This window comes from Chironomus tepperi, unplaced genomic scaffold, assembly GCF_022539635.2.
Source record: "Chironomus tepperi strain 1889 unplaced genomic scaffold, CSIRO-AGI_Ctep_v1 contig_418, whole genome shotgun sequence".
Taxonomy (NCBI): domain Eukaryota; kingdom Metazoa; phylum Arthropoda; class Insecta; order Diptera; family Chironomidae; genus Chironomus; species Chironomus tepperi.
In genome coordinates, this window is record NW_027226540.1 from 340583 (window position 1) to 367244 (window position 26662).

At 34.2% G+C, this 26662-nt stretch overlaps 5 protein-coding genes across 7 annotated transcripts in view; 1 reads left to right on the forward strand and 4 right to left on the reverse strand.

Annotated features, from left to right (window-relative positions):
* Positions 1 to 2375: 2375 nt before the first annotated feature.
* The window catches only part of LOC139097264 (dual specificity calcium/calmodulin-dependent 3',5'-cyclic nucleotide phosphodiesterase 1A-like), an 89094-nt gene continuing 64807 nt past the window's right edge, over positions 2376 to 26662 (forward strand). The window contains exon 1 of one of the 3 annotated variants that reach the window (XM_070649055.1): positions 2376 to 3099. In XM_070649055.1, the coding sequence (XP_070505156.1) occupies positions 2871 to 3099 (229 nt within the window). In that variant the 5' untranslated portion in view covers positions 2376 to 2870. The remainder of the gene's footprint in view (positions 3100 to 26662) is intronic. The other 2 variants (XM_070649056.1, XM_070649054.1) reach the window with 2 other exon arrangements.
* On the reverse strand, positions 3207 to 5802 carry LOC139097247 (maltase 2-like). The gene is made up of 6 exons (XM_070649036.1): positions 5257 to 5802; positions 5021 to 5200; positions 4836 to 4943; positions 4247 to 4521; positions 3906 to 4083; positions 3207 to 3844 (listed from the first exon to the last, which is right to left on the reverse strand). Exons 1-6 carry the CDS (start codon positions 5740 to 5742, stop codon positions 3269 to 3271), a joined length of 1803 nt encoding a protein of 600 aa, XP_070505137.1. The 5' UTR covers positions 5743 to 5802; the 3' UTR covers positions 3207 to 3268.
* On the reverse strand, positions 5966 to 8733 carry LOC139097249 (maltase 2-like). The gene is made up of 6 exons (XM_070649037.1): positions 8200 to 8733; positions 7964 to 8143; positions 7789 to 7896; positions 7082 to 7356; positions 6747 to 6924; positions 5966 to 6683 (listed from the first exon to the last, which is right to left on the reverse strand). The coding sequence occupies exons 1-6, from the start codon at positions 8683 to 8685 to the stop codon at positions 6030 to 6032; spliced, it is 1881 nt and encodes a 626-aa protein (XP_070505138.1). The 5' UTR covers positions 8686 to 8733; the 3' UTR covers positions 5966 to 6029.
* LOC139097254 (maltase 2-like) lies at positions 16673 to 20566 on the reverse strand. Its single transcript, XM_070649045.1, has 9 exons — positions 20316 to 20566; positions 20097 to 20254; positions 19592 to 19723; positions 19356 to 19450; positions 18745 to 18835; positions 18569 to 18676; positions 17866 to 17942; positions 17494 to 17809; positions 16673 to 17407 (listed from the first exon to the last, which is right to left on the reverse strand). The coding sequence occupies exons 1-9, from the start codon at positions 20530 to 20532 to the stop codon at positions 16757 to 16759; spliced, it is 1845 nt and encodes a 614-aa protein (XP_070505146.1). The 5' UTR covers positions 20533 to 20566; the 3' UTR covers positions 16673 to 16756.
* On the reverse strand, positions 22579 to 25701 carry LOC139097252 (alpha-glucosidase-like). Its single transcript, XM_070649040.1, has 8 exons — positions 25494 to 25701; positions 25212 to 25431; positions 24715 to 24915; positions 24370 to 24469; positions 23700 to 24197; positions 23306 to 23607; positions 22922 to 23065; positions 22579 to 22851 (listed from the first exon to the last, which is right to left on the reverse strand). Exons 1-8 carry the CDS (start codon positions 25645 to 25647, stop codon positions 22716 to 22718), a joined length of 1755 nt encoding a protein of 584 aa, XP_070505141.1. The 5' UTR covers positions 25648 to 25701; the 3' UTR covers positions 22579 to 22715.

Sequence of the window (26662 nt, forward strand, 5' to 3'; positions counted from 1 at the left end):
AACATCCTCGCGAATAGTAAAAGTATGTAGTTTACTCGATATTAAATCCGGCACTTGGCCGTCATGTCTCTGACATGAAGTCGGATTTAAACTGAATCGGACACCAAGTCAGAGCCATTCCGACCATAGGCCGAATTTTAATCAACTAATTAAGTTGGGCTATTCGGGTTTGTGTTGAAAAGGTCTAATATGTGATTCGTCTGCAGTCAGCATTTCAGAAGAGATATGATAGACAAGATAGGATGTAATAGTGATATTAGAAAGAATAGAGTTCCAAAAAAATTCATTATTCCTTAACTATGCAACAAATTACACCCACAAAACTCAAACTGCACTCACAACAAACAAAATTTTTTATTTTCCTGTACATCCCAAAGCACAACAACAACAAATATACGCTAACGCTACGGGCGTGCTGTATTGACTTTCAGATTAATCTCCTTTAATTAATTTATATTTAATACTCTCATCTCGTTCATTTTTATGGACGAATATATATCCACACATACACTGTGTATGGTATACTGGAAAAAATTTATGTTGACATACATAAATAAAGTTTCATTATGAAAGGCGTAGGGATGAATGTGAAATTCATTTCGTGAGCGGCAGTCAATGATGCAGGGGTGGAAGTAGGGTGGGGAATTTAGGACATTTTTTGGGGGGTGTCATGACTTCAGCAGAGTAGAATATGTTAGTTTCAGAATCACGACTTACACCAAGAGGCCTAACTACGTCCCTGAGATGATGGAAGCTTAAGAAGAGTTGATTAAATCTTCATTCATGCGGGAATAGGCTTTATTATGGATGTATTATTTTTTTAATCGAAAAATTTGTGAGATCTACAAAAATATTATTTAAAATTCGGGAAGATGACTTCAAGGTTGAAGTTTAAAGCAGAGCTTAAAGTCGGCACTGTTAAAATTGAGTTGGCTCGACTAGACTTTAACACTAAAGCGCTCTGAGCTTGCAGTATCTTCAATTTAGAAGCTAAACAATCGATATTTGTAGTGCAATGACCGATCAAGCTATTTAGGTATATTATTTCCGTAATATTGTCTATATCAACTCATAAAAAAGCTCCAAAATACACAAAACATTCAAAAATACAAGGCCGATTGCTGTCCATTGCATAACCAGCATCTCAAAATTTTCCAATAAATGTCTAACATAAATTTATAATTATCACATTTATAATATTGATTAAATTCTAATTTTAGCTGCTTATTCTTACAATTAACGCATCAATAAGTAGTTATAAAGCAAAACAAAAAATTATCACATTGATGTTATTTACCTCTCAAAAATATATTAAGCCAGTGGTGGACAACCTTTTATTTTTCGTGGCATACCTTGGTAGTAAGCCTCAACCGAAACCGCATATGATGTACGGTTGATGGCATTTCCAAAATATTTTGGCGCCCCACAGGTTGCCCACAACTGTATTAAGCTGTTCACTCAACTTACTAAACATTCTATATTGAGTCGATGATGATAAGCTATCAAAACAAAAATTAATTTCACATGACGTCATAAAAATATGTTGTTTTGAAATATTATTGTTTGTTTTCGTATGGAAATGAGCAGCAAAAGATGAATGTTTAAAAGTTTTATTAAATATCATATGGGAATAATCTTTTTTGAGATATTGGCTGTAGATACAATGGGAATTCGATTAGATCAATGATGGGAAGGGAGAAGCAAAAGCACATTTACTTCTGATTCACTAACATCTTACTCAGCCATAATCGAATGATGAAAGGTATTCAGGACAGTTCTTGATTATTTGCTAGTATTGGGTAATTAACCTGCATTAACACTTACTAATTACTGGAAAGTCAATATATTACGTAAAGCTTAGATTGAGGGGGGATTACAATTTTGTAATGGAATACAATGTCTTACGGGGAAATACGGGAGAGGAAGAGGGGATCTAAAAATGCTATTAAAAGCATTTTGCAATTTTGTAATGTTTCCTAAGTCAAACATTAAAGATTTTGTGGTGTAAGCTGCCTGGGTACTAGAGTAATGCAAATTTCAGGAATAGTATCGGGTAAATTTTGAAGTCGACTAGGATTTTAAATGAATAAATAGACTCAAGTCGACTCGACTCCATACGAAATTTTAGTCGACACCAAGCTCTGGGTTTGGATGACTTACAACATTTTCCATTAGATTCCATGAAAACAATTAATTTCGATTCACAAAGATAAATTCTTTAGAGGCATTTTCGCACCTTCCAATTTAATAAACTCAACATTAACTTGACATTGAATCAAGAACATTTCACATTCAAGCACAAAATTCTCACAAGGAATTTATTTAATAAAAATTCTCATCTTCAACATTTTCTTATTATTCTTGATTAGCTACTAAGCAGAAAAAAAAAAATAATAAATATAATTGAGATATGGCAGTGAATGAGCTTTTAATATAGAAAATATTTCCATCATTTAAATATCAACAATAAAAAAGGCAAAAGGAAGAAGTTTTTTTTTATCAGCTTGGTTGGTTGCTCGGGTACGGAAATTCAAAATCTATTGTTCGAATCGTGCTCGAGACGAAAAATAATAGAAACGGAACATTGGATATAGATATAAGTAGATATGAGACATAAAAAAGACTGTAAATATTTTATTGGAACTGAATTGAAGTGATATTAGAGGACAGAAAGCAAAGAGAGCTTAAAATTTACTACTTTTTTGTGTAGGAGGAACGTCCTCCATTGTATCAAGACTAGAAACTGCATAAGTGTCATAAACACTTTATTGTATCCAATAAGAAACCAAATCCTCGTGAACACAAAAACAAAATATCTGTAAAATAATCCATCCATACTAATAAAATAAGGACGGAACATAAAATACGTTATGGGTGATTCAAGTGACGATGAACAAGAGTATGGTAATGGTCAAAGTGATAGTGGCGGTGCGGGAAAGGATTTGGTACATAAATGTGTTTCGGATCCGGGAAAGATTGTTGGCAATCGTGGACAAGCTTTAGCAACACGTCCACCACGACATCCGACTAGTATATTACCTAGCGGACCAGCGACACGAAAATGTGTACTTACGCTAGATGGATATTCTTATGTAATTGGTAAGCTATTTGAATAATTTGATTATTTGCTTTTAAATGTTGCAGATTTTGGTTGGGGATGGAAAGGATTACGATATGTTCTTATTTGTAGCACATCCAGTGCAGTCAAGATTTTAAATCAAATTTCCTTTATTTAAGCTTCAATTTTCATATAAAAATGTCAGAAAATTTAAAATCTACTCAAGAATACACCAGCAATCATTAGAATCAAACTCAAAATAACACTGCTTGCTGTACCTGGAGCAGTTGATGAATAAGGTTTAATCACAATAGCATTATATGCTTTCAATGTCACTGCATTTGTATTCAAAATATCACCAGCATTGTTACATGATCGTGATCCACCAACAACAACTTCTGATTTCTCTGGGAAGTTCACGTCCATGTCGTTAACTTTTACTGTGTGTGGAGCACTTCCAAAGTTAATGAGGACGACGTACGTTTCATTCTGGTATGTTCGTTTGAATGAAAATACTTTGTCATTAAATGCATGGGATTTAAAGTCTCCATTTTGGAAGATTTTGTCAGTTCTGAGAGTTGACAAACGTTGATAATACTTGAAAAAGCTGTCTTCATCTTCACGTTGTGCTGCCAAATTCAATGTTCTGTAATTGTCATTTACTGGTAACCATGTCGTGTTGCCTGTTGTAAAACCTGCATTTGGAGATGCATCCCATTGGAATGGTGTACGTTCGGGATCTCTAGATGCCCACACATAATTCATTGGATCATTTGTGTTGCATGCCTGAAAATTAAAGAACCATTTGACATGCAATGGGATTCCTAATTTTAATATTGAGTCATACCTGTGGATCGACTGTGTCTTCCCATGAAATTCCATAACGATAATCTAACATTCCGATTTCATCACCATTATAAGTGACTGCGACACCGGGTAATAAAAGTAAAAGCATCAACATTCCGTCAATTCTTTCAGTTCCATAGCGTGATCCAAATCGTGGCTTGTCGTGATTTCCAAGAACCCTAAGGGATATTCAGAATGAAATGATAATGAAGTACTGATTTTCACAATAAAGATATATAAATTAAGCCGCTAAATCGTCGTGTTTATGGCACGATGCGAATCTGCTTTGGCGGCACCATGACAACTGATTCAGGGCCGTTTGAATAAATTCCTAATCCATACCAATTAGAGGTTGCACCAGCAGGCAATGCAGCAAACCATTCATCAATTCTAGCCTTAAAATCATAAGCTGTTGATTGTTCACTAAGATTTTCAATCAAGAGGAAGTTAAATGGGAAATGTGCTCTAGGTTTTCCTTCATTATCGTAGTAATACTTCATGGTGAAGGTCAAATTTGCATAAGCTTCCGTAAATAATACTCTTGTGCTGCCTGGATTCTCTTCATTGAACTTATTAATGAGTTCTCTCCATTGTGAAATCATGTTGTATGTTTCATCCTTTAAATTTGGAAGTAATATGTCATGAAGGAAGACAAAACAAAAATATTCTTTAATTTAAAGTAGAATTACGTATTTTCAACACACTTTTGATATTTCTCAACTTTTGCGTCATTTACTTCCAAAACATAAATCTATTGATATATTTTTAAGTGGATTATAAAAGCTGTAGACTGATTAAAATTATCATCGTGTGACTTAATGTGTAATTAAAGCACAAAATAAGGAAATTCACAATTCCGTTTAATATGGATATTATTCTTGGAAATGTAAAGTTCCTCAAAGTCTAAATTCTAAACTAGCTTTGTACATACCAAGTCCTTCGTATAATGATGATGCGTGTAACCATAATTATTGGGGTCATCAGTCCATCCCGTCAATGGCTCATCGCGAAAATCTGCGACTTCAAACAAGTGGTTAATCTGCACGATATAGAATCCAGAAAATGTTAAGCAATATTAGTTAGTATTTTAAGCAGTTCCATAGTTTAAGTACATACAGCATCAATTCTAAAGCCATCAGCTCCTTTTATCATCCAATGTGTCAAAACATTTTTCATTTCTTGGACAACTTTTGGATTTCTATAATTGAGATCTGGTTGACCAGCAGCAAATTGATGCAAATAATATTGTTGACGTTGTTCATTCCATGTCCATGCACGTGTGGCAAAAACAGCTTGCTAAATTCATTAAAAAATTCAATTAAATGTCAAAATCAGAATTAACTTTTTCATACCCAATTATTTGGTGGTAAATTTCTGCCTCCTTCGGGATTTGGTTGACCGTCATGCCATACATAATATTCAGAATAATCTGTATCATTAGCTACTGACTTGATGAACCATTCATGTTTATCTGATGTGTGATTTGGCACAAAGTCCATAATAATCTTAATTCCCAATTTTTTAGCTTCAGCAAACATCTCTTCCAGGTCTTCATTTGTACCAAAAGTTTCATCGACATTGAAAAAGTCCTGAATATCATAGCCAAAATCTACTTGAGGACTTTTCAAAATTGGACTCAACCATGTTGCTGTCACACCTAATTCCTTCAAGTATGGTAATTTTGATATAATTCCTCTCAAGTCACCCACACCATCACTATCCGAATCCTTAAAACTTCTTGGATAAATTTGATAGAAATTTGCAGTTTCCCACCAGTCCTTGTCCTGTGCAATTGCAACACTTGCAACTACAAGGAATATTAAAAGAACTTGCTTCATAGCCACTTTTTTGCTTCCGTCCGATTTATGCAATAGCAATCGAGCAATTGGACTAACTAATTGCTTTCCAATTTTTCATCGAATGAGTGCCTTATCAAAGTATTTGTGGTGACTTATCAATGGACAATAAAAATTGATAAATGAATATTTCTAGGGAATTAGATAATGAAGAGATTAATATGAGTCAAGTGCAGGAAAGTCCATAAACAACTTCAAGTTACTCAATATTTTGAATCAAAATATTTTTTATTTAAGCTACAATTTTCAAATGAAAACGATCAAAAGAATTAAAATCTACTCAATAAGACTCCAGTAATCATTAGAATCAAACTGGAAATAACACCACTTGCTGATCCTGGAGTAGTTGTTGGTGTCCCAGTTGTTGATTGCTTCGTTGTTGTTGGCTCAGTTGTTGTTGGCTCAGTTGTTGTTGGCTCAGTTGTTGGTACATATGGCTTAATAACAATAGCATTGAATGCCTTCAATGTCACTGCATTTGTGGTCAAAATATCACCAGCATTGTTGCATGATCGTGATCCACCAACAACAACTTCAGCATGTTCTGGGAAGTTCACGTTCAAATCATTAACTTTTACTGTGTGTGGAGCACTTCCAAAGTTAATGAGGACGACGTACGTTTCATTCTGGTATGTTCGTTTGAATGAAAATACTTTGTCATTAAATGCATGGGATTTAAAGTCTCCATTTTGGAAGATTTTGTCAGTTCTGAGAGTTGACAAGCGTTGATAATACTTGAAAAAGCTGTCTTCATCTTCACGTTGTGCTGCCAAATTCAATGTTTTGTAATTGTCATTTACTGGTAACCATGTCGTGTTGCCTGTTGTAAAGCCTGCATTTGGAGATGCATCCCATTGGAATGGTGTACGTTCGGGATCTCTAGATGGCCATACATAATTCATTGGATCATTTGTGTTGCATGCCTGAAAATTAAAGAAACGTTTGACATGCAATCGGGATTTCCATTTTTTTATAGTAAATCATACCTGTGGATCGACTGTGTCTTCCCATGAAATTCCATAACGATAATCTAACATTCCGATTTCATCACCATTATAAGTGACTGCGACACCGGGCAATAAAAGTAAAAGCATCAACATTCCGTCAATTCTTTCAGTTCCATAGCGTGATCCAAATCGTGGCTTGTCGTGATTTCCAAGAACCCTAAGGGATATTTAGAATAAAATGATAATGAAGTACTGATTTTCACAATATAGATATATAAATCAACCCAAGCAGCTCTTCCTTGTTTGTCAGGGTTCCAACACCTGACACCATGACAACTGATTCATGACGTCTTGAACACATTAATTATGCTTACCAATTAGAAGTTGCACCAGCAGGCAATGCATCAAACCATTCATCGATTCTTGCCTTAAAATCATTAGCTGTTGATTGTTCACTAAGATTTTCAATCAAGAGGAAGTTAAATGGGAAATGTGCTCTAGGTTTTCCTTCATTATCGTAGTAATACTTCATGGTGAAGGTCAAATTTGCATAAGCTTCCGTAAATAATACTCTTGTGCTGCCTGGATTCTCTTCATTGAACTTATTAATGAGTTCTCTCCATTGTGAAATCATGTTGTATGTTTCATCCTTTAAATTTGGAAATTTGGAATCATGGAAAAGAGCAAAAATAGATTTTTTCAATTAGATTCTTGTGGTAGTATTGGATAGCTTTTGAGAAAATACTATATAAATGTTTGATGGATATCAGAAAATGCATATGATCTTATGGCATTATTTTAATGATCTCAAGACATCTTTGACATCCCCGACCCCCTTTGTTGATAACTTTATGGTATTTCAAAATCTCAAGCACCCTTTTTCCCTCACTAAGTTCGTTATTTAGTTACGTAATAAATGAGTGGCTCTTAAGTATGTAGAATTATGTACTATCAACTCACTTTTGATATCTCTTGACTTTTACGTCATTTACTATCGAAACATAATTTTAGAGATATAGTTTTAAGTGGAGTATAAAAGCTAGACTGATAAGAATTTTGATCGTGCGACTTATGTACATACCAAATCCTTTGTATAATGATGATGCGTGTAACCATAATTATTGGGGTCATCAGTCCATCCCGTCAATGGTTCATCTCTCAAATCTTCGACTTCAAATAAGTGGTTAATCTGTGTTATTTAGAATAAAGGAAATTAGTCCTTAATGTTTCAAAGAGTATGAAGCTTAAGTACATACGGCATCAATTCTAAAGCCATCAGCTCCTTTCCTCATCCAATGTGTCAAAACATCTTTCATGGCTTGAACAACTTTTGGATTTCTATAATTGAGATCAGGTTGACCAGCAGCAAATTGATGCAAATAATATTGTTGACGTTGTTCATTCCATGTCCATGCACGTGTGGCAAAAACAGCTTGCTAAATTCATTAAAAAATTCAATTAAAAATCAAAATCGGAATTAATTTTTTCATACCCAATTATTTGGTGGTAAATTTCTGCCTCCTTGGGGATTTGGTTGACCGTTATGCCAAACATAATATTCAGAATATTCTGTATCATTAGCTACTGACTTGATGAACCATTCATGTTTATCTGATGTGTGATTTGGCACAAAGTCCATAATAATCTTAATTCCCAATTTTTTAGCTTCAGCAAACATCTCTTCCAGGTCTTCATTTGTACCAAAAGTTTCATCGACATTAAAGAAGTCCTGAATATCATAGCCAAAATCTACTTGAGGACTTTTCAAAATTGGACTCAACCATGTTGCTGTCACACCTAATTCCTTCAAGTATGGCAATTTTGAAATAATTCCTCTCAAGTCTCCCACACCATCGCCATCAGAATCCTTAAAACTTCTTGGATAAATTTGATAGAAATTTGCTGTTTCCCACCAGTCCTTGTCCTGTGCAATTGCAACACTTGCAACTACAAGGAAAATTAAAAGAACTTGCTTCATAGCCACTTTTTGCTTCCGTCCGATTTATGCAATAGCAAGCAAGCAATTAAACCAACTAATTGTTTTTCAATTTTTCATCGAATCTGCTGAGTACCTCTGCTAAGTAGTTTAAGATTGTGGTGATTTATCAATGGGCAATAAAAATTGATAAATGAATGTTTCTAGAGAATTAGATAATGAGAGGATTAAGATGAAAATTATTAGAGTTTGTTAAAATTGAGAAGTTTAAGGCGCATTTTTTAGAATTTTGGACAAATATCCACGACAAAATATGCTAATAGAGATTTCAAGAATTCAATGGTCAATGCATCTACCTCTTTTGTTGACGGCAAGATGAGAAGGTACCATGACGGCAACATGATGACTGTTTTTGACCTATTTTACAGCAAAATAAAGTAATCTTCATTATATGCCCTAGAATAAAGAGATGGACTCAGTCATCACAGTCCTGTCAGGGAATCTTCGCATCCTACTGTTAATACAGCGATGTAAAGGTATTCTAGCGAACACATTGTGCCTTTCAGGAATCCTGTTCGAAAATTACAATTTGCAAGTACGGAAAAGTCCACAGTTTGTCAACAACAAATAACTATAACCGAAAGGAACTAACAACAATAACAAAATTTCAAGTATTCCTAATATTTTTCCCTCAAGCAAGCATTTTAATCCCCTCAAAAGTGGTTAAATAATATCAAATAATCCGTTAAAATTTATTAACTAATTGTGATTAAAAACACACAATTAAACAATACCAATAAGCAAGTGTTAGATTGATTGACTTACGTATCTTATCATTAAATTTGACATTAATTTTTGATAAGTAACTGCTTGTCAAAACATGACTACTTTGCGTGTCTATGAATCATAAAATAGTCAATAATAACAGCCTAACAACTTATAGGAATTACAAAATTTTTAGAACTTTTTTTTTATCTCCGCGATAACTCGTGTACATGTTATCAAGTAATCAAGTGTCTCTTGCTTAGCACGAACAGCTTAAACGAAAAGCTCTTGTCACAGGTCTACAGCATGTTGTTGTCTTATCATCATATTGACGCTTAAGGACTAATTTAATTATTTTTCGTTTGTTATTTTTGAGCTTATGAGGCTTATCAGTTCATGTATGGGCGTTTTGTGTACGACAAGATTTTTTCTTATAATTTAATTTTCGTCAGCATCATTATTATCTTTTTGTAATTCCTTCCTTTATGAGCATTTTTACGATGAATATAATTTTCTATATGCTAATTATTTGTATTATAATCCATGCCTGAAACTTGTTTTGTATTAAAGTTAACATTTAATCCATTGGTAACGTGTAAGACAGATTTTGGAGGAGATTTAGAACGAGTACCGCTTGGATTCATAAATTTCAAGTAGTTTCAGTACTGATATGGCACACAATTCGATATTTCACTTCAAATTATCGTTGAGAACGTTAAAGAATGAAAATAATTGATGTCTCAATGAAATAGCGATGCCGTCCTTGAAATAGCATATATGGGCTTATTTATTGTAAACCAAGCTCTAGCTTATAGCTAAGGATACTACGAAAAGCTGTCCATATGACCATGGCCATACAGATCAATTGTGATCCATGACCTTCCTCAGATGTAACCTAAAACTAGCTCTATCGCCGACTACTGCTTTCCCATCAACTAACTATTTTGCAGGATAAAATAAGCAAATGTATGGGAAACATAAGGTCGGTACTATGTATGGCTTTCTGATATTTCAAGACAAGAATGTAAGAGTTTCTAATGTCTCGACATCGGGACAATCCTGTGATATTTTGATCTCGATTCAGCCTTGTGAAGTCATACCTCCATATCGACGCTCATTCAATATTGACGTAGTAATGCCAAAACCAAGCCAAAACATTGGGACAAAAACAGTAAATTTCAATTTCTAAACGATTAAACTGAAGTATGATTTATTTGTCAGGAAGGAAGTACAGATCATATTAAAAATTGCAGTTTTGCATTTAAATTTATTTCCATTGGAACTATTGACGCATTCTGGAATAGCAAAAATCAGTTAATCGATCAAAAATTCTAATCCAGGTTGGCGTGACTCTTACTTGTTACCGGATTCGTATTGAATCCGTCATGATGAATCTGACATGCTCACTCTGGTGTGGGGCCGAATTTGAACTCAATTCGATACCATGTCAGAGTCACACCGGTTTAGTGCCTGATTTACCCGGCTTGGAATAGACCGGAATAGATTACCCCACTTGTAGTATTCGGGTAATGAGCTCAAAAATTCCACAAACTTCATTTAATTCCACTTCGAATGTACTTAAGCATTACATAAACCTTAATAAAATAACAAGCTCTTCAAAAGCATTACCTCAACTTCAGGATCATCACAACATTGAAATTAAAACTTCCATCTCCAAAGCATCCTCATAATCCACTCATTAAAAATTCATGTCTGAAATTTTTTTGAAAGTCAAAACAATTTGTAACCACAAAACGAGCAAAAAAAGCAGCCCAATTATAAATTAGAGTACATCATTTATCTCACTTTTCTGTGTTCTTTCAGTCTCATTCATTACATGAACCTTTTTATGAGGAATAAAAATTTTTCTCGCATCCAATTTACAAGAAAAAGGTCAGAAAAAGTTTTCAGCTCTAACTTCCTTCAAATGCCTTTTTTTATTATTTGACCAACGAAAAAAATTGTAATTTTGATACAAAAATGAATTTTTTAACATCAAATTAGTGGCGACATTAAAGTGAAATTTATTTACTCAATTTTCATGTTTATGTCCATAAAGGCACCAAAATTAACAGCTTATTGTTCGCTCAACCACTTGAAAAATCCTTGAACGATAACCACAAAAAATTGTTATGATTATTACAGTTTGTTGTTGAAATTCGTAAATTGTTTGTAGGCGTTAATGACATAATTCATTTATTGATTGCTATTGGAATCATTAAAAGTCCGAATTATGACACATTTTACTTCTTATTACTTTTTGTGAAAGTCATTTTCTTATCATGATGTCATGAATTTTGATTAGAGTCGAATTTTCGTATGACGATAAATTAATATACTCAAGTTTGAGTGCTGAATACTGATTAGATAGTTTGGAATTTCGGTCAATAAAAAAATGGAAAAATGGACAACTGTTTGGGATTGTGGACTAATTTTTCAAGAGCCTCTTGAGATTTGACTTTATGAGAATGGGACAAGAAGAATAATGGTGACAATTTGGATGTCATTTAGATTTAGATTAGAGATATGTTGAGGTAAATTGAATTCACGCAGAAAAGTGAATCACTCTAGGCATTTAATAAATCATTTTTATTAATCTCGAGCTATTCTCGAGTAGTTTTGTGAACAATACCAAAACATAGGAAATGGAACTGATCAATGGCATCTTTATCAATTTTACATTGATTTTTGATCATTTTTTGATAATTTTTGAATTTTTGATCAGTTCCTATCAACACATCATGATAATGAAATTGTAAAAGCAACTATCAGGACGTTCGTATACATGACTTGACAACGCCATCTTCAAGATTTGTTGCTCATCGTTCCACATCCCTGACTAGCACTAACGCTTAATATGTATTATATCTATCGTCAGGAATAATCTGGTAATTTTCAGCAGCAAACACAATATTTTAGAGTGGATAGGTTGCTGTTTCACTAGCTGTATAGCTAATTATTGGGACCACTAGTCGTATCTAGATGACATTGTATATTCCCAGCATTAGTCGTTGTTCTGAGAACTATACATACAACCCGAATAGCACAAGTCGGTTAATAGATCCAAAATCTTGTATCACTCCATCATGTCTCTAGCATGGTGCTGAATGTAAACGCAAAATCTCATACCAATTCAGAGTTGCATGCATAAGGCCATTTTGGAATGATTAGATTCAATTAGCCGATTTGCCTAAAAAATACCTTTCTTCTCGCTATTGTCTCTAATTTCATCAGTTCCTTGTCCACCCAAGTGATCTCTTCACATCTAAAAAATTCTAAAATATCCCAAAACTAATTAATTATATCAAAACTTTTCCGATAACATTTGTCCACAACCAAAAATAATTTTCTAAACTATTAACATCCTCTGCCGACCATGATGAATTCATCATTGGTATTATAAAGGTCAACTTTACAGTAATTTTTGTACCCTTTTCAAGAGAGTCCCGCTCTCATTTCCTAGAAGAATCTAATCGTCCTCAAAAAATCACTCAGTAAATGTTTCGATAAACAAGTTATTGCCCTCAAATGTCACGTAATTTTCAACAACTTTTAAGCAACCCTCAAAAAAAATTTGATTCTATCCGGAACTTATCAGATGCTTGACTTTTAAAATCAGATGATCAAAGATTGGACAGCACTAAAAAATCCTTTATAAATCAATAAAATACCAATCTTACCCAAAAAATACTTTTTGATCCCTTTCGTCTAATTTCTAATCCTTTACATTTAACTTTCCTATGTGGATGTCTCACACGACTTAAAAAACTAAAAAGAACAATCAATTTTGTGCGACATAATCGACCATGAAAAGGCACAATTTCTCAAAAAAGCAATTGAAAACGATTCTTTTCGATCAATTTTCCTAAAAGAGACTCAATCAATCAAAAGAAAAAGATGCGAAAAAAGGGGAAATTGGTTGAGGAAAGCTTCACGATTCATCCAACTGTTTTTAGAGCTTTCAATCCGCTCACATGATACTAAATGGGGATTTTGTCAACGTTGTGTAATATTTCATGTATTTTATTTCGCTTCAAGCTTATTTGGATTCGTTCCTTATTATTCGTATTGATATTTCTATCATGTTGACCTTGGTTCTTCTTATTTTTGCACCAGCTGCTTGTCATCAATATTAGTGTAATTTATTGAGTCGGGGTTGATTTATGAAAGGATATTTTTTAATTTTTCCTTATACTCGGATACTTTTTGACATATTTTTACCCGAACTATACAGTGTTTTTGTTAGGACATCACTAAGTTGCTGTATAAACGGCAATACTCGAAATTACTCCGACGACACCGTAATGGATGATTTTGATTCATTTTTATGGCGAGAAAATGCGGTTCGACGCTTTATGTGACTCGAGATAAGCATAAGTAGTCATTATAATTTTGAATCAACCCCTCCTACCACCTAACCCTGTCTCTCCATCCACCTCAACAATTGTCAGAAAACTAAATCTAAACTAGAATAAAAATCAGAAAATTTTGCCTTTTGATGCACCAAAATCATCAGAAGAGCTATTAAAGTATGAGCTGGGGTTAAGCTAGGGTATATGTGAAGAAGAGGGGGTCTAAATCTTACTCAAAATTCATCAACATTGATTTTCATATTTTTTTCTACACAATCCTCACTCATGTACATATCATTTATTTATCAAAAGCATTCACTTTTGTCTCCATTGTTAACAGATATTATATATCATACATGTACGTGCTGTCCATTTGTAGAAAAGCAGATAAAAGAACATTTCTAACAAATAAAAGGAAAAAAAACTAAATGCAAAAAGCTCATAAAATATGTATGAATCATGACAATGACAAAGTTATCATCCAATCAGAAAATAATCTTGAAGACCCGAACAACATAATTTGATCGATATCCTCATTCAGTTGGTTTGTCTGTTAGGTATAGGGCACCGCTACGTCACTGTAATAACGGTCTTTAGAAGACAAAGAGCGTACACTCAAAAGCAGGGTAAAGCATGAGCAAAATTGACGAGCATCTTCATCTAGTTTGTTCAATGTGAGCAAGCTCTCGAAGGCATGCTCGTTGTCTTTTTGAGGACTTGTTTTGTCTCCTCTTTCAGTCTGTTTGCTCGTAAGTGATAGACACCGCTACGTGTCTGTAATAACGGTCCCTAGAAGGTAAAGAGCATGTTCTCAAGAGCAGAGTTAGCTAAGAGCGAGACTCACATCTTAAGGTGGGCTTAAGACGAAAAATTGCCATTACAGCACCATGACGGCTAACTTCGATTCATTTTTACGGCAAAAATTCGGTTCACTGTGCCGTGCTGCTCGGGAAAGTTAACTTTTTGAAGGAAATGAGGGATTCCGGTTTTGATGTAAAGCGGAAGAATTGCTCGAATCTATCCGGATCTTATGATGGCCTATTAGTATTTAGGATAAGGAAAAGGGTTCTAAAATTGCTTAAAGCTCAATAATTGAGCCGAAAAAAGATGAATTGATTCAAAAATTCGACGATTTACTTTTGCAGACATTAATATTCAATCAATCAATATAATCGAGTATGCTCAAAGTTGTGAACATCTTCATGTGCATGCTCGTTGTCTGCTCAAGCAATAGACATCACTAATGGACTCTCCCTCCATTAAAACGTAACAAACTACTTGCCCAAAACTCTCCTTGACCTATCAACCACATCAAAATCATCACTTTTATCGAGAATATTCATCAGAATATTATCAATATGCTAATAAAACATTTTGGATTTATACATTTCCGAGAAATATGATAAAAGGGAAAATGAGGAATAAATATTATTCAGTATATAGAGGTCGAATATTATTCTGGTTTCATAATATCCTCTTTGTACATTTTCATCTTTCTGGAAATGTATTTTTACTCTATTATATGCCTTCTCATTTTACATCATTTGTTCTTCATCATATGAACTGATTTTATGTTCGTTATGCATTAATAGATGGATAGTGTTTCAGGAAGGCAGAGAAAGTTGTAAAAAATGATGAACTTGTACAGGAGAGCTTGAAGTCGACTCGAATAGACTCAAATCGACTTTTCCATACAAAATCTGAGTCGACTTCAAGCTCTGCTGCACAATTTTCTGGAATTTCCATCGAAAAATTGGAATTCCTTCAATTTCCATCAAGTGTCTAAGCCTTGAGCTTCATTTAAACTTTCTGGAAGCTTCATGTAAGTTCTGCAACTCAAAAAGTTTTCAATAATAGATATTTGGCTAACCTGTAGACCTCAAATACAGAAATGTTGGAATTTGAACATTTGAGGAATCTTTTTTTATATAAATTCAAACCTATCTAGCCATAAATTTACATATCCATATGAATAGAACATGATAAAATAACGTCAAAGTAATACAATATTCTGCAGCAAATTAAGCAACAAGAATCAACTTTTTCCATATTTCTCAGCTTCTATGGAAAATTTAGAAAATATAGGAACCAGAAAATTTTCATTATTCATTCGATGGTCATGTGTGGTTTTGTTATCATCAAAGTGTATGAAGAAGAGAATGAAAGAATTTTTTTTTTTGAGGGTTAAAATGAGGGTAGGATGTTATTTTATGGCTGAACATTTATTATGTGAAAATAAAGAGAGACTTTTGACTTTGAAATTATTTCAATTAGACTCGGTTGCTTTGTCTTGTGGATAACATTGTGATGTGACTTCAAAAATATGTTTTATATAAAAATTAAAGCTTTACGGGTTTGTCGGAGAATGCGGAAGTTGTAGAGCAGTTGTGTGCAACCTGTGGACAACCTGTGAGCCTTGACACTTTAATGTAGTGGTGAGCAATCTTTTGTATTTGGTGACACATCTTGGTGGACAGTCTGAACTGAAAATAACATTTTTAAGAATTTTTGGAAGCTCACTAGAGTGTCGCGGCACACATGTTGTCCATCACTGCTTTATTGCGTCCATGAAAAATATGCTTTGTGCTTCTTCAGTTGTGGTTTACCAACAAGGTGTGACCTGTTACAAACAAGGTGGCTTATCACCGTCATAGAGTGACAGGGATGTTGCAACTATATAAGCCAATTTGGATGTTACCCAGGGGATAGAGAATGTGGCCCTTTTGAGGAAAGAAGGGGTTTGAATTTTTGTAGCATGGATCTCAAAAATTTTGGATGGTTTTTGAACTATTTACATGAATAACCTTAGAAAATTGATTAATTTGGTCGAGAAGTGGGAAGTATTGATCCTCAAAACCATTATCCTCCTAAACGCGCTTTTGATGTTACCCTCAACTCCTTAAAACACATAATTTTGAACTATTTAAATCACAAATTTTATTTTTCAATAATTTTCTCACAAAACTATCTAAGTTCAACTAATCAAAAAACACAAATTAAAGCACATACTTAACAACAACCCAGAAAGCAGCAAGAACATACAAAGCACTTGTGGCTACTCTCATGGCACCAGATACTTCAAAGACAACACCATCATATCCTCCAATTGTAAGACTATTAAGGTTTGAGAAACTTTCAGATTTCTTTAATTTTGAATTGTTGTTGGAAATTAAGACTGTTGCCTTTGTCTTGCCAGTGAAGTCATCAGGATGTAAGAGATCTGCCAAATTGACTGTCTTTTCGTCTTTGCTAAGATTAAGAAGTGTGACAATTGTCGACTTGCCAGCCATTGTTCTTTCAAATGCAAAAACATCACCACCGCCAACGACTTTTGTTTCAAGTCCACCGAATTTAAGAACTTCCTTCTCCTTTCTTAATGCAATGAGATTTTTATAGAGTGCAAATGTACTCTGTTCATCACCAGTCTGTTTCTTAACATTAATGTCCTTGTAGCTTGGATGAACTGGCAACCATGTCTTACAACTCTCACAGAATCCTCCCAATGGTGTATCGTCCCATTGCATTGGTGTACGAACTGGATCACGTGTAAATTGCTTGTAAATGGAACTGTTTGATTGACATGCTTGTGGATCTTCTGTTTCTTCCCAAGTGATATCGTTATTATCTTTCATTCCAATCTCTTCGCCCTGATAAGAGGATATAAATAAATAAATATGGATTAGCCATTTTTTTTTTTGCATTAATCAAGGCAGATTAATATCAATAATCTCACATAGTACACGACAGCAACACCGGGTAACGTCATTGATACAATTGCTAAGCCTTCATATCTCTCATCACCATATCGTGATCGAAGTCGTGATCTATCATGATTTCCGAGCACCCAATTTGCCTGTCCCATTGTAAATGATGGCATATTTGACATCCATTCGTCGACAACTTTTTTAAAATCTTCAGCTTTTGATGAAGCTGTGATGTCAGCAATAAATCCAAAATTGAATGGAATATGTGAGCCACGGAGAGTATCATTAACTCCATACCATCTGGTTTGTTGTTCGATTGAGGCGTAAGCTTCTGTCATAAGAACTCTGAAATTTGAAGGTAATTAGAATCTTTTCAATTAAAATATAGGAGGATGTCTTACCTTGTAAGATTTCCATTGGCTTTAGCGTAATTGTCTAAATGTTCACGAGCTGAATAGATGAATTCGTAGGATTCTCTCTGTTGGAATAAAAATTGAAAAATTAAAATTTAGAAAATTGAAAATTCATATGTCTGGATTAGGAATAGTTTTCCGAAGCGACACAAACGAGAATGACTCAGTTATGAGCAGTACAATGCAGCGAACCTTATTTTATGCCATGAAAATGAATCAAAATCAGGGTCAGAATCGACTTTCATAGTGCAATTAGGACTAATTGACGTCTTATCGTTAAATTGGCGATTCAGGAATGTCCTATTGGCAAGAATGTCTTAAATTGGCAGTGAGAACGTTGTGCTGTTCGGTATTTATTAAAGCCAAGTTTAGTCGGTCTCCGTATGGCAGCCATATGACTTCCAAATAAGTGTGGCCGCCATTTGGTGTTAATAAGAACAACTCCGAATACCACAAATCGGTTAATCGATATTTGACCGATCCAAAATCCGGGACCAGGCCGGCATGCAGAGTGGTAAAACGGTTTTGTCAGTTTTGCAACTCTGCCGGCATGACTGTATCATAACGCCGAATTATTGCTATTTGCAAACCATCATTCAATTCCTTAACAGAATCAATTTTCATTTGTGTCACTCAAGTTCATATGGACTTATGAAACATACATTTCACTAAAGTAATAAATTCTACTTACTAAATCTCTTGTATATCGGTTGTCATAACTGTTGTATAAATTTGGATCAAGTCCTTCCTCAGCTAAGGCTTGATTTGTGAATGCTGGAGACTCGAACATGTGGTTAATCTGAGAATTGAGATGGAAATAAAAGGAATTGATATATTGATAAGTTCAGCAATTTAAGATAATCTTACAGCATCAACTCTAAATCCATCGGCACCTTGATCCATCCAATATGTAAGAACATCTAACATTTCTTGTTTAGTCTTTCCATTTTCCATACGGCTATATAATATTAAAAAAAAAAAAAAAATAAACATTAGCTTTGCAGACCTTAAGATCCATAGCTGCGCGTTTATATGCGTTTCATGGCTATCGGGAGTTTAACGAGGGAGGATTCAACTACAGTTTATAGTGGAATCCATCTTTGATGACATTACTGCCTGTAGCCTTCAAGGGAGGCTGTGAGCCGCGTTTCACTACATATGATCCAAAAAGGATATGTAAGAACATCTAACATTTCTTGTTTAGTCTTTCCATTTTCCATACGGCTATATAATATTAATACAACTAATTAATGAGGCATACGAAGATGGATAAAATTACCGAGTAGCAAAATTGAATCTTATGGATGGAAATATGAGAATTGGAAACAGAAATGAAAGGTCATTTGGTCATCATCAAAATTTTCCCAACCATATGCTACAGACTTTCAGTACTGCATCAAATTTCAGTACTCTCTACATACGCAATCACCAAAGAATATCCTTTTACTACTCGGTATCAAAAATCTCATTATATTTACAAGTTTATATCAGGTTGCTCCTTTGTGAATTGATGTAAGTAGCATTGATTTCTGCGGGGATCATAAGACCACATAGGCGTATTGAACACGGCAATCTAATCAGTGAGGGAGAGAAGGAACAAAAAAAATTAAATTACATAGCGTTATCAATCGTTCAACAATATGATTAAAATAAGCTGTAAGGTATACAATATCAGCAAGGTCAAATTTCAAGCTGATTTTTTATATATACATACCCAATTATTTGGAAGTCTTCGTTGGCCATTTTGTACGGGACAATCTCTCCATATGTAATAATCTTCGTAGCCTGGGACACGGTTGGCTGAATTGATGAACCATTGATGTTGATTACTGGAATGGTTGGGGACCTAGAGGGTGGAAGAATTTAAAGTTATTATGTGTGTTGGGAGATTGGATGTCTGAAATTTAGCTGGGAATTTTTGAGAGAATTTTGAATGTTTTGCAGAGCAAATCAGATTTTTAACACAATATCTGCATTATTCGTCAAAAAAATGGGTCAAAGTCAAGTATCTCGGTGCCTTTAGAGCAACTTGCTGTATTATCGGTAATACGACGACGTACTGGTGCCCAACGTTGTGCTGTTTGAGATTATTGGTCATTCTTCTACTATAATCCACATAATCCATTTAATCTAAGCAAATAAGCTCTAAATACTCATGTCTACTCTATAGTTTCCTCAGATTCTCAACAATTCACCTGCTATGCATCATAGCTACTTACAAAATCAAGAATAATCTTCAATCCAAGCTTCTTAGCTTCTGTAAATAATTCCACTAAATCATCATTTGTTCCGTAGATGGAATTGACTTTTGTATAATTTCTGATGTCATATCCACCATCAACCATTGGAGAATCGAAAATTGGACTAAGCCATGTTCCTGTATAGATAAGAATTATTTAATTGTGAAGTTCTAAGCCTCAAGACTCTAAATTCCATACCAGTAACTCCCAAATCCTTCAAATGTTGAAGTTTCGATGTAACACCCTTAATATCACCAGTTCCATCATTATTTGAGTCTTTAAATGATCTTGGATAAATTTGATAGAAAACTCCATTTTCCCACCAATCTACATTATCTCTCTCATCTGTTTTAATAATATCAACGACACTCGCATGTGCTGCAAGTGCAAATAATAAAATTGTTAACCCCTTCATGGCTCACAACTAACTGAAGTTTACAATTAAGCTACAATCTCAAATAAAGGAAGGAATAAACTCTTTTAAAAAATTATATAGCTGCTTATTTTTTATCATGACAACAATGAATTGATTACGTTAACCGAAGTGGTTATTAACGTAACAATGACTTATCATGATGAACCATGTGTGTTTTAAGGCACTTAAAAAATTAGAAATCCAGGTGATATTTTTTCTTACCGGGTGATAAAAGATTGTTATGTCTGGCGCGCAGTGAGTTTTGTTTTTGGATTTCAAGAATGAGGAAAATGATACCAAAAAATGAGATAAGTCTTATAATTGGGGAATTGGTGCTTTGCTGGATTATGAAACGTGGAGATTTTGACGGTTGTGCTTTAAAAATTTGATAAGGTTCTCAATAGTTTCGATTATTCTTTTGATTTGATATAAGAAAAACTCGATTCACGTAAAAAGCCGATTTACGTCTGCTTTGGGGTAGAGTGCTCTTAATGTATCTAAGTGTTTGCTAAGTGGGAGATAAGAGCATCTCGTTTTTGATACAGAAACGTTGACAACATTGTAATTTTTAGAAAATGAGTCATTACTCATAGTGACTATGACTTATACGCAATTGCGTGTCTAAATTAGCACAAACAAACAATAAGCTAGGAATGCAGAAAATAATTGAAATTCCTTAGAAAAATTCAGTCCTGGGCTTCAACCCGAGTCTTTAAAAGGAAAATGTTCAAAATTTATCCAAAAAATTCCTAAATTTGTATTGAATTCTCGATTTATTGATAAAAACGGGACATTTTTAGGCTTTGTCTGGACACAGCAGCAAGGGAGAAAAGTGCAGCAGCGTCATAGCAAAAGCACAGCAGATGGGCACGCTTCAATAACCAAGCTCACAAAACTAAACATGTTCAATTACATTTAATGAGTATACACATGAACATGCTCATTTAGTTGAATATGGTTATTGTCTCCCTAGAATACGAGCATAGACTCATTGAGCATCTTACGGGATATAGTAAGAAGTAAACATGATAAAACCTATTACATGCTAGTACCTATTAAACATGCTAATTCATACCAAAAAGTGCACATCAAACAAATGCTCGTAGATTAGGGTCTGTTATGGTAAAAATCTCAAAAAGCAGCAAATACAGAGAATTAATGTTGTCGTTTTGGCTCGGAAAAAGAAGAGATATAAATTACGCACATTATTAAATAAGTGCCTGTAAATTAGCAATAAATGTTAAAATTTATGAAGACCCTCAATTTAATTTATCAAATTCCTGATAACGCAAACAACTTAAGTGTATTGCCTATACTTTTTTATCAATAAACACCGAATAAACTTGATACTGTTTGAAGTTGGCAGTGTGAATTTAGGTTTATATCTCTTGCCCAAATCTTTAGCGTCACGTTTTGCGTTTGCTTCAGTCGTAAAAAACTAGAAATTTAAAATTGAAGTTTAAGTACACGATAAGCTTAGTGGTGGGAACATTCTGAAATTACGTAAAACTAAAAATAGCAATTTTTAGATCCCCCACTCCAGGACGGCTTGTAACAAAAACATGAACCAACCGTTATCTGTCTAATGCCTGCAAGGCAGTATAATGTTTAATCAATCAAATTGTAATCAATTGTAAAATTTGAGTTATTAAAGATATAAAAATTCAGAATTAGCTGTTATAAAATATTGATAATTTTTATATGGAGGTTTCTGGAGAATACGATAAGATTTTATAGGTATTGCACCATAATGCTGTTTCAAATGAATTATAAAAAGCAGATCGAGAATTTAAGTCGAATTTAGCGTGGAGTAGATGATGATTAGTTCTTATTGATCCACTTTGATTCGTAGGATGTTTCTTTTCCTGGCTAAAACGACTACATCTTCTAGTTTCTTGTGTTATTGCTCTGTATCCATCTCTACTGCTGTACGTGTTTTACTTCTGTCTTTAACATACAAAATCGAAATCACATCAACCTCTGGTAAAAAGGATATAGATTGTCCATTAAAAAAATCTTAGTCTTAATAGATTTTTATCATTTTTATTGACTTTTTCTATTTCACAACTCGAAGTCATCTCAGACTTTACACGTATTTTCTGATTTTACATGCAATTTCCTCATCGACTTCGAGCTCTGCTTCATATATCATTAAATATCTACAATCAATATAACACATCAAACTAATTAAATAAGAATACAAAAACTGCAGATAGCAAGAGTGTCATGCTCAAGACAATGCTCGATGCAGCAGCAGTATAATGGAAGACTGCAGCGTCATAAAGACCTAATGTAACATCATTCTTTCCCGTAGTATCTCTACATGATGAAAAAAATTAATTTAATTAAAAATGATTCAATTAATGAATTTTAAAAGAGCCAGACATACCCAGCTTTAAAACGTGAGTTTGGTGCAGCTGTGAGAACACGTAATGTGTCATTATTTAATGTTGTGAAGTTTGATAAGTTAACATGCTGTTCCATTCCTGATGTGTTGATTAAAATCAAGTATCCTTCCTCGTTTTCAATTTCACTGTAAAGTTATTGGGTCAAAAAATTGTGGAAATCTTCAAATGGCATTAAGGCAGTGGTGGGCAACTGTTTAGCTATCCCGGCACACCTGGGTGCCTAAGCCTAGATCGAGCAAAATGTTAAGCTGCACTTTAATGTACCGCAGCACACAGGTTACCCACCACAGCATTAAATAATGCCAAATCCAAGTCATTCAATTAACTAAATGACTCTGGCATCACATCCACAAAAAAGCACTTACCGAGTAAAGCCAAAAACGTCATCATTAATAATCTTAAAATCAAAGCTTCCATCTCTAATTACACGTCCCTTTCTCAACTTAGTCAATGTCTGGAAATATTTATATGTGCTGACTTCCTGTTCACGTTGTGATTGAAGATTAATAGTGTGATAATTTGGATGGATTGGTAACCAAGTTTCATTGGCTCTTTTTGTTGTAAATCCAGCACCATTACCACCATTCCATTGCATTGGAGTTCTATTTTTATTACGTGAATCCCAATTTGGTACATCATTGTTATCGTGCATGCCAATCTCCTCACCCTAAAGGAATGATGAAATTTCATTACTTATAATATCTTCAGCACCATTAAGTCTGACTTATATTTGTCATCATTTAATGGACATGAACTTACATAATACGTAATCGATGCTCCGGGTAATGTTAGAACAACTGTATTAACCATGTGAATTTTTTCGGGTGCAACACGAGAAGCAGTACGACTATGATCGTGACTACCAGCGACCCAATTTGCTGTTTCACCTTCCGGCATATTATTGAGCCATTCAAAAATTCCATTACGGACATCTTGAGATTTACGGAAATTAAATATAAGTTGGAAATTGAATGGCATGTGGGCGCCACGAACAGCAGAGTCTGTTGGACTTCTATAATAGCGCATTGTATCGTATGTGCTGGCATATGCTTCTGTCATGACTAAAATATCAGTTGTGATGTTCTTTTCGACTCTATATTTGTCAATCATGTCACGCCAGAAATAGACGAAAAGGAATGTTTCGTTCAAGTCCTTTGTGTGGATATGTTGAAGGTCATCGTAGTATGTTGGCTCTCTGTCGAGATTTGGGGAATGTGGCTCGTCTCTGAACTGGTCGTCTTCGTAAAGATGGTTGATCTGGATTTAAGGATTATAAGATTATTGAGAATATTTTTGAGGAGGCAAAGGGTGGGTATTTTGGGTTTTGACATCCAAGACATCCCCCTGAATACCCTCTTGAGTTTAAGGCATCAAAATGCTTCATTTTCAACAGAAATTCCAAATAAAAAGTATTGTAAATTCAACTTACAGCATCAAGTCTGTATCCAGAAACACCTTTGTCGATGTAGAATTTCAACATTGCTGACATTTCTTCGCGAACCTTAGCAGAACGATAGTTTAAATCAGGTCTATAAAGACACAAATTGCAATTAACACATCAGCCCTAATTAAAGTCCGTAATAATAAAATTTAATTGACCTAATCATCATAAAATTTAACAGAAATTCTTCAAAAAATTAAATTGAACAGCATTGGAGCTTATCATTGTCCGTAATAATGATAAAAATGCTTAATAGATTAATATAAACTCAAGTTAAATTTTAAAATGTTCAGTCTAAATAATTTAGTGACTTAATATTCAAGTGATTCTTACTGTTCTGGATAAAATTGGTGCAAATAGTATTGTTGTCTAGTTTCAACCCATGTCCATGCTGGACCACCGAAAACGCTGAGCCAATTGTTAGGTAAAAGAGGTTGACCACCTTGTGGATTTGGACGTCCATCGTGCCACACGTAATAGTCACGATATTCAGTAACATTTGCTTTTGAATTTATAAACCATTGATGTTGGTCACTGTAGGATTATTTAATGGAAATGCCATAAATTGAGAGCAGACATTGAGCATGCTCATGGGTATAGTCACAAAGATGGGCATGCTTATGAGTATGGTCACAAAGATGGGCATGCTTATGAGTATGGTCACAAAGATGGGCATGCTCATGAGTATGGTCACATAGATGGACATGCTCATGAGTATTGTCACATAATTGAGCATGCTCAACTATACTGATTGAGTATACTCATGCGTACCCTCATTTAGGGTATCATCTGTTAGAATATCACTTCCAAATCTGACTCAAAGCTCTTACCTTGTATGATTAGGAATAAAATCAAGCATTAATCTTAATCCAAGTTCCTTTGCTCTTTTGACTAAATTATCGAAATCTTCCATGGTTCCATAATCAGGTTCAATTTGATAATAATCTGATACGTCATATCCAGTATCTTTTTGTGGACTCTTAAAAATTGGACTCAACCAAAATGTATCAAATCCGGCATCCTTCAAATGATCTAATCGACTTATCATACCTACGTGGATTGCATAATAATTTTCAGTTCCTTACGATTTTTCATCGATTAAATTTTCATACCTTTAATATCACCAATTCCATTATCTGTTGTATCCATAAAACTTCTTGGATATATTTGATAAAATGTTGCAGTTCTCCACCATTCTTTGTCATCATCACAATGTATTCCAATGATGGCAATTGTTAAAAGAATAAAAAGTACTTTAAGTGCCATATCGAGTTTCTTGTTTTAATCACTCGAACAGCTCAATTACAACTGAAAAGACCTACTTGAGTAGTTTGAAATTTTATTATATTTTAGTTTCATATGTAGTAGAATAAGGTATATCTTATCGGATTATTTCATAGAACAAGCTAGCAAAAATTACTTACGAATGTTTCCCAAATGTGATTAAATAAGTACGAAACAGTGTTATTTTGTGTGCGGCATTAAAGATGCAATCAGTCAATGTCAAATGACTTATTTTAATGCTATTTTTAAGCTATTTCTCTTTAAATTGACGAAATAAATTTTTATTTGATTGTTTCTCTCATTTTTTTGGCGAGATTCTCTCTTGATTGCAGTTATTAAAGGTTTGAATTACATTGAGTCATACATTTAATCTCTGTTCCTATCTATCACATGGTTCTGGTATTGTGTTTCCATGTGATTATGTGACAATCTTATGAGGCCGTTCATTTATTAGGGAAAGAGTGGCTTATATTTTATATTGGTGCAACCAGAGTTGACAAGACTCTATATGGAAGCACTGAGGAACTTTTAATCCCTCTTTTTCTTGTAAAGATCGGTCTTCGCGAAGTCTGCCGACTCTTGGTGCAACTTTAGTACATGACAAAAAGTAACAAGCAATTCCATATTAATTTGCTAATAATAACAGTCCTCCTTAATAATAATAAAACTCCTTACAAGCAATAAGTCCGCTTTTAAGTACCGTAGTGGTATTTCTGTACCATGAACGCTTGCTCTCTGCTTGTTAGGGAACTACACTAATCTCACTTAAATGATTCCATACCTAATTATAAGAACAACTAATCAAATCTTGATGACAAATTTTGTTCCGACCTATGTAATGAAGTAAATAATGGAATATTATTATTATTATCGATGACAAAACCACAAGACATTGACACTGAATTTCATTATTGCTCCGGATGAAAGTTTGTCTTTGAATCGGATGAAATAATTTGAGTGCCAATGTCTTGCAAAAGCCTGGAGCACCATAATGCAG

What these genes read in the sequence shown, in the direction of transcription:
- LOC139097252 (XM_070649040.1), bottom strand. Translation starts at nt 25,647, where the DNA reads ATGGCACTTAAAGTACTTTTTATTCTTTTAACAATTGCCATCATTGGA. An exon ending in CACCAATTTTATCCAGAACA is followed by an intron (nt 24,470 to 24,714) that starts GTAAGAATCACT and finishes GTGTCTTTATAG; the next exon opens with ACCTGATTTAAACTATCGTT. An exon ending in AACTCACGTTTTAAAGCTGG is followed by an intron (nt 22,852 to 22,921) that starts GTATGTCTGGCT and finishes TTCATCATGTAG; the next exon opens with AGATACTACGGGAAAGAATG.
- LOC139097254 (XM_070649045.1), bottom strand. Translation starts at nt 20,532, where the DNA reads ATGAAGGGGTTAACAATTTTATTATTTGCACTTGCAGCACATGCGAGT. An exon ending in TGAAGATTATTCTTGATTTT is followed by an intron (nt 19,724 to 20,096) that starts GTAAGTAGCTAT and finishes TCCACCCTCTAG; the next exon opens with GTCCCCAACCATTCCAGTAA. An exon ending in GTGTTGCTGTCGTGTACTAT is followed by an intron (nt 17,408 to 17,493) that starts GTGAGATTATTG and finishes TCCTCTTATCAG; the next exon opens with GGCGAAGAGATTGGAATGAA.
- LOC139097249 (XM_070649037.1), bottom strand. Translation starts at nt 8,685, where the DNA reads ATGAAGCAAGTTCTTTTAATTTTCCTTGTAGTTGCAAGTGTTGCAATT. An exon ending in ATTTACCACCAAATAATTGG is followed by an intron (nt 8,144 to 8,199) that starts GTATGAAAAAAT and finishes TAATGAATTTAG; the next exon opens with CAAGCTGTTTTTGCCACACG. An exon ending in ATGGCTTTAGAATTGATGCC is followed by an intron (nt 7,897 to 7,963) that starts GTATGTACTTAA and finishes TAAATAACACAG; the next exon opens with ATTAACCACTTATTTGAAGT.
- LOC139097247 (XM_070649036.1), bottom strand. Translation starts at nt 5,742, where the DNA reads ATGAAGCAAGTTCTTTTAATATTCCTTGTAGTTGCAAGTGTTGCAATT. An exon ending in ATCATTATACGAAGGACTTG is followed by an intron (nt 4,522 to 4,835) that starts GTATGTACAAAG and finishes CCAAATTTAAAG; the next exon opens with GATGAAACATACAACATGAT. An exon ending in AAGACACAGTCGATCCACAG is followed by an intron (nt 3,845 to 3,905) that starts GTATGACTCAAT and finishes TTTAATTTTCAG; the next exon opens with GCATGCAACACAAATGATCC.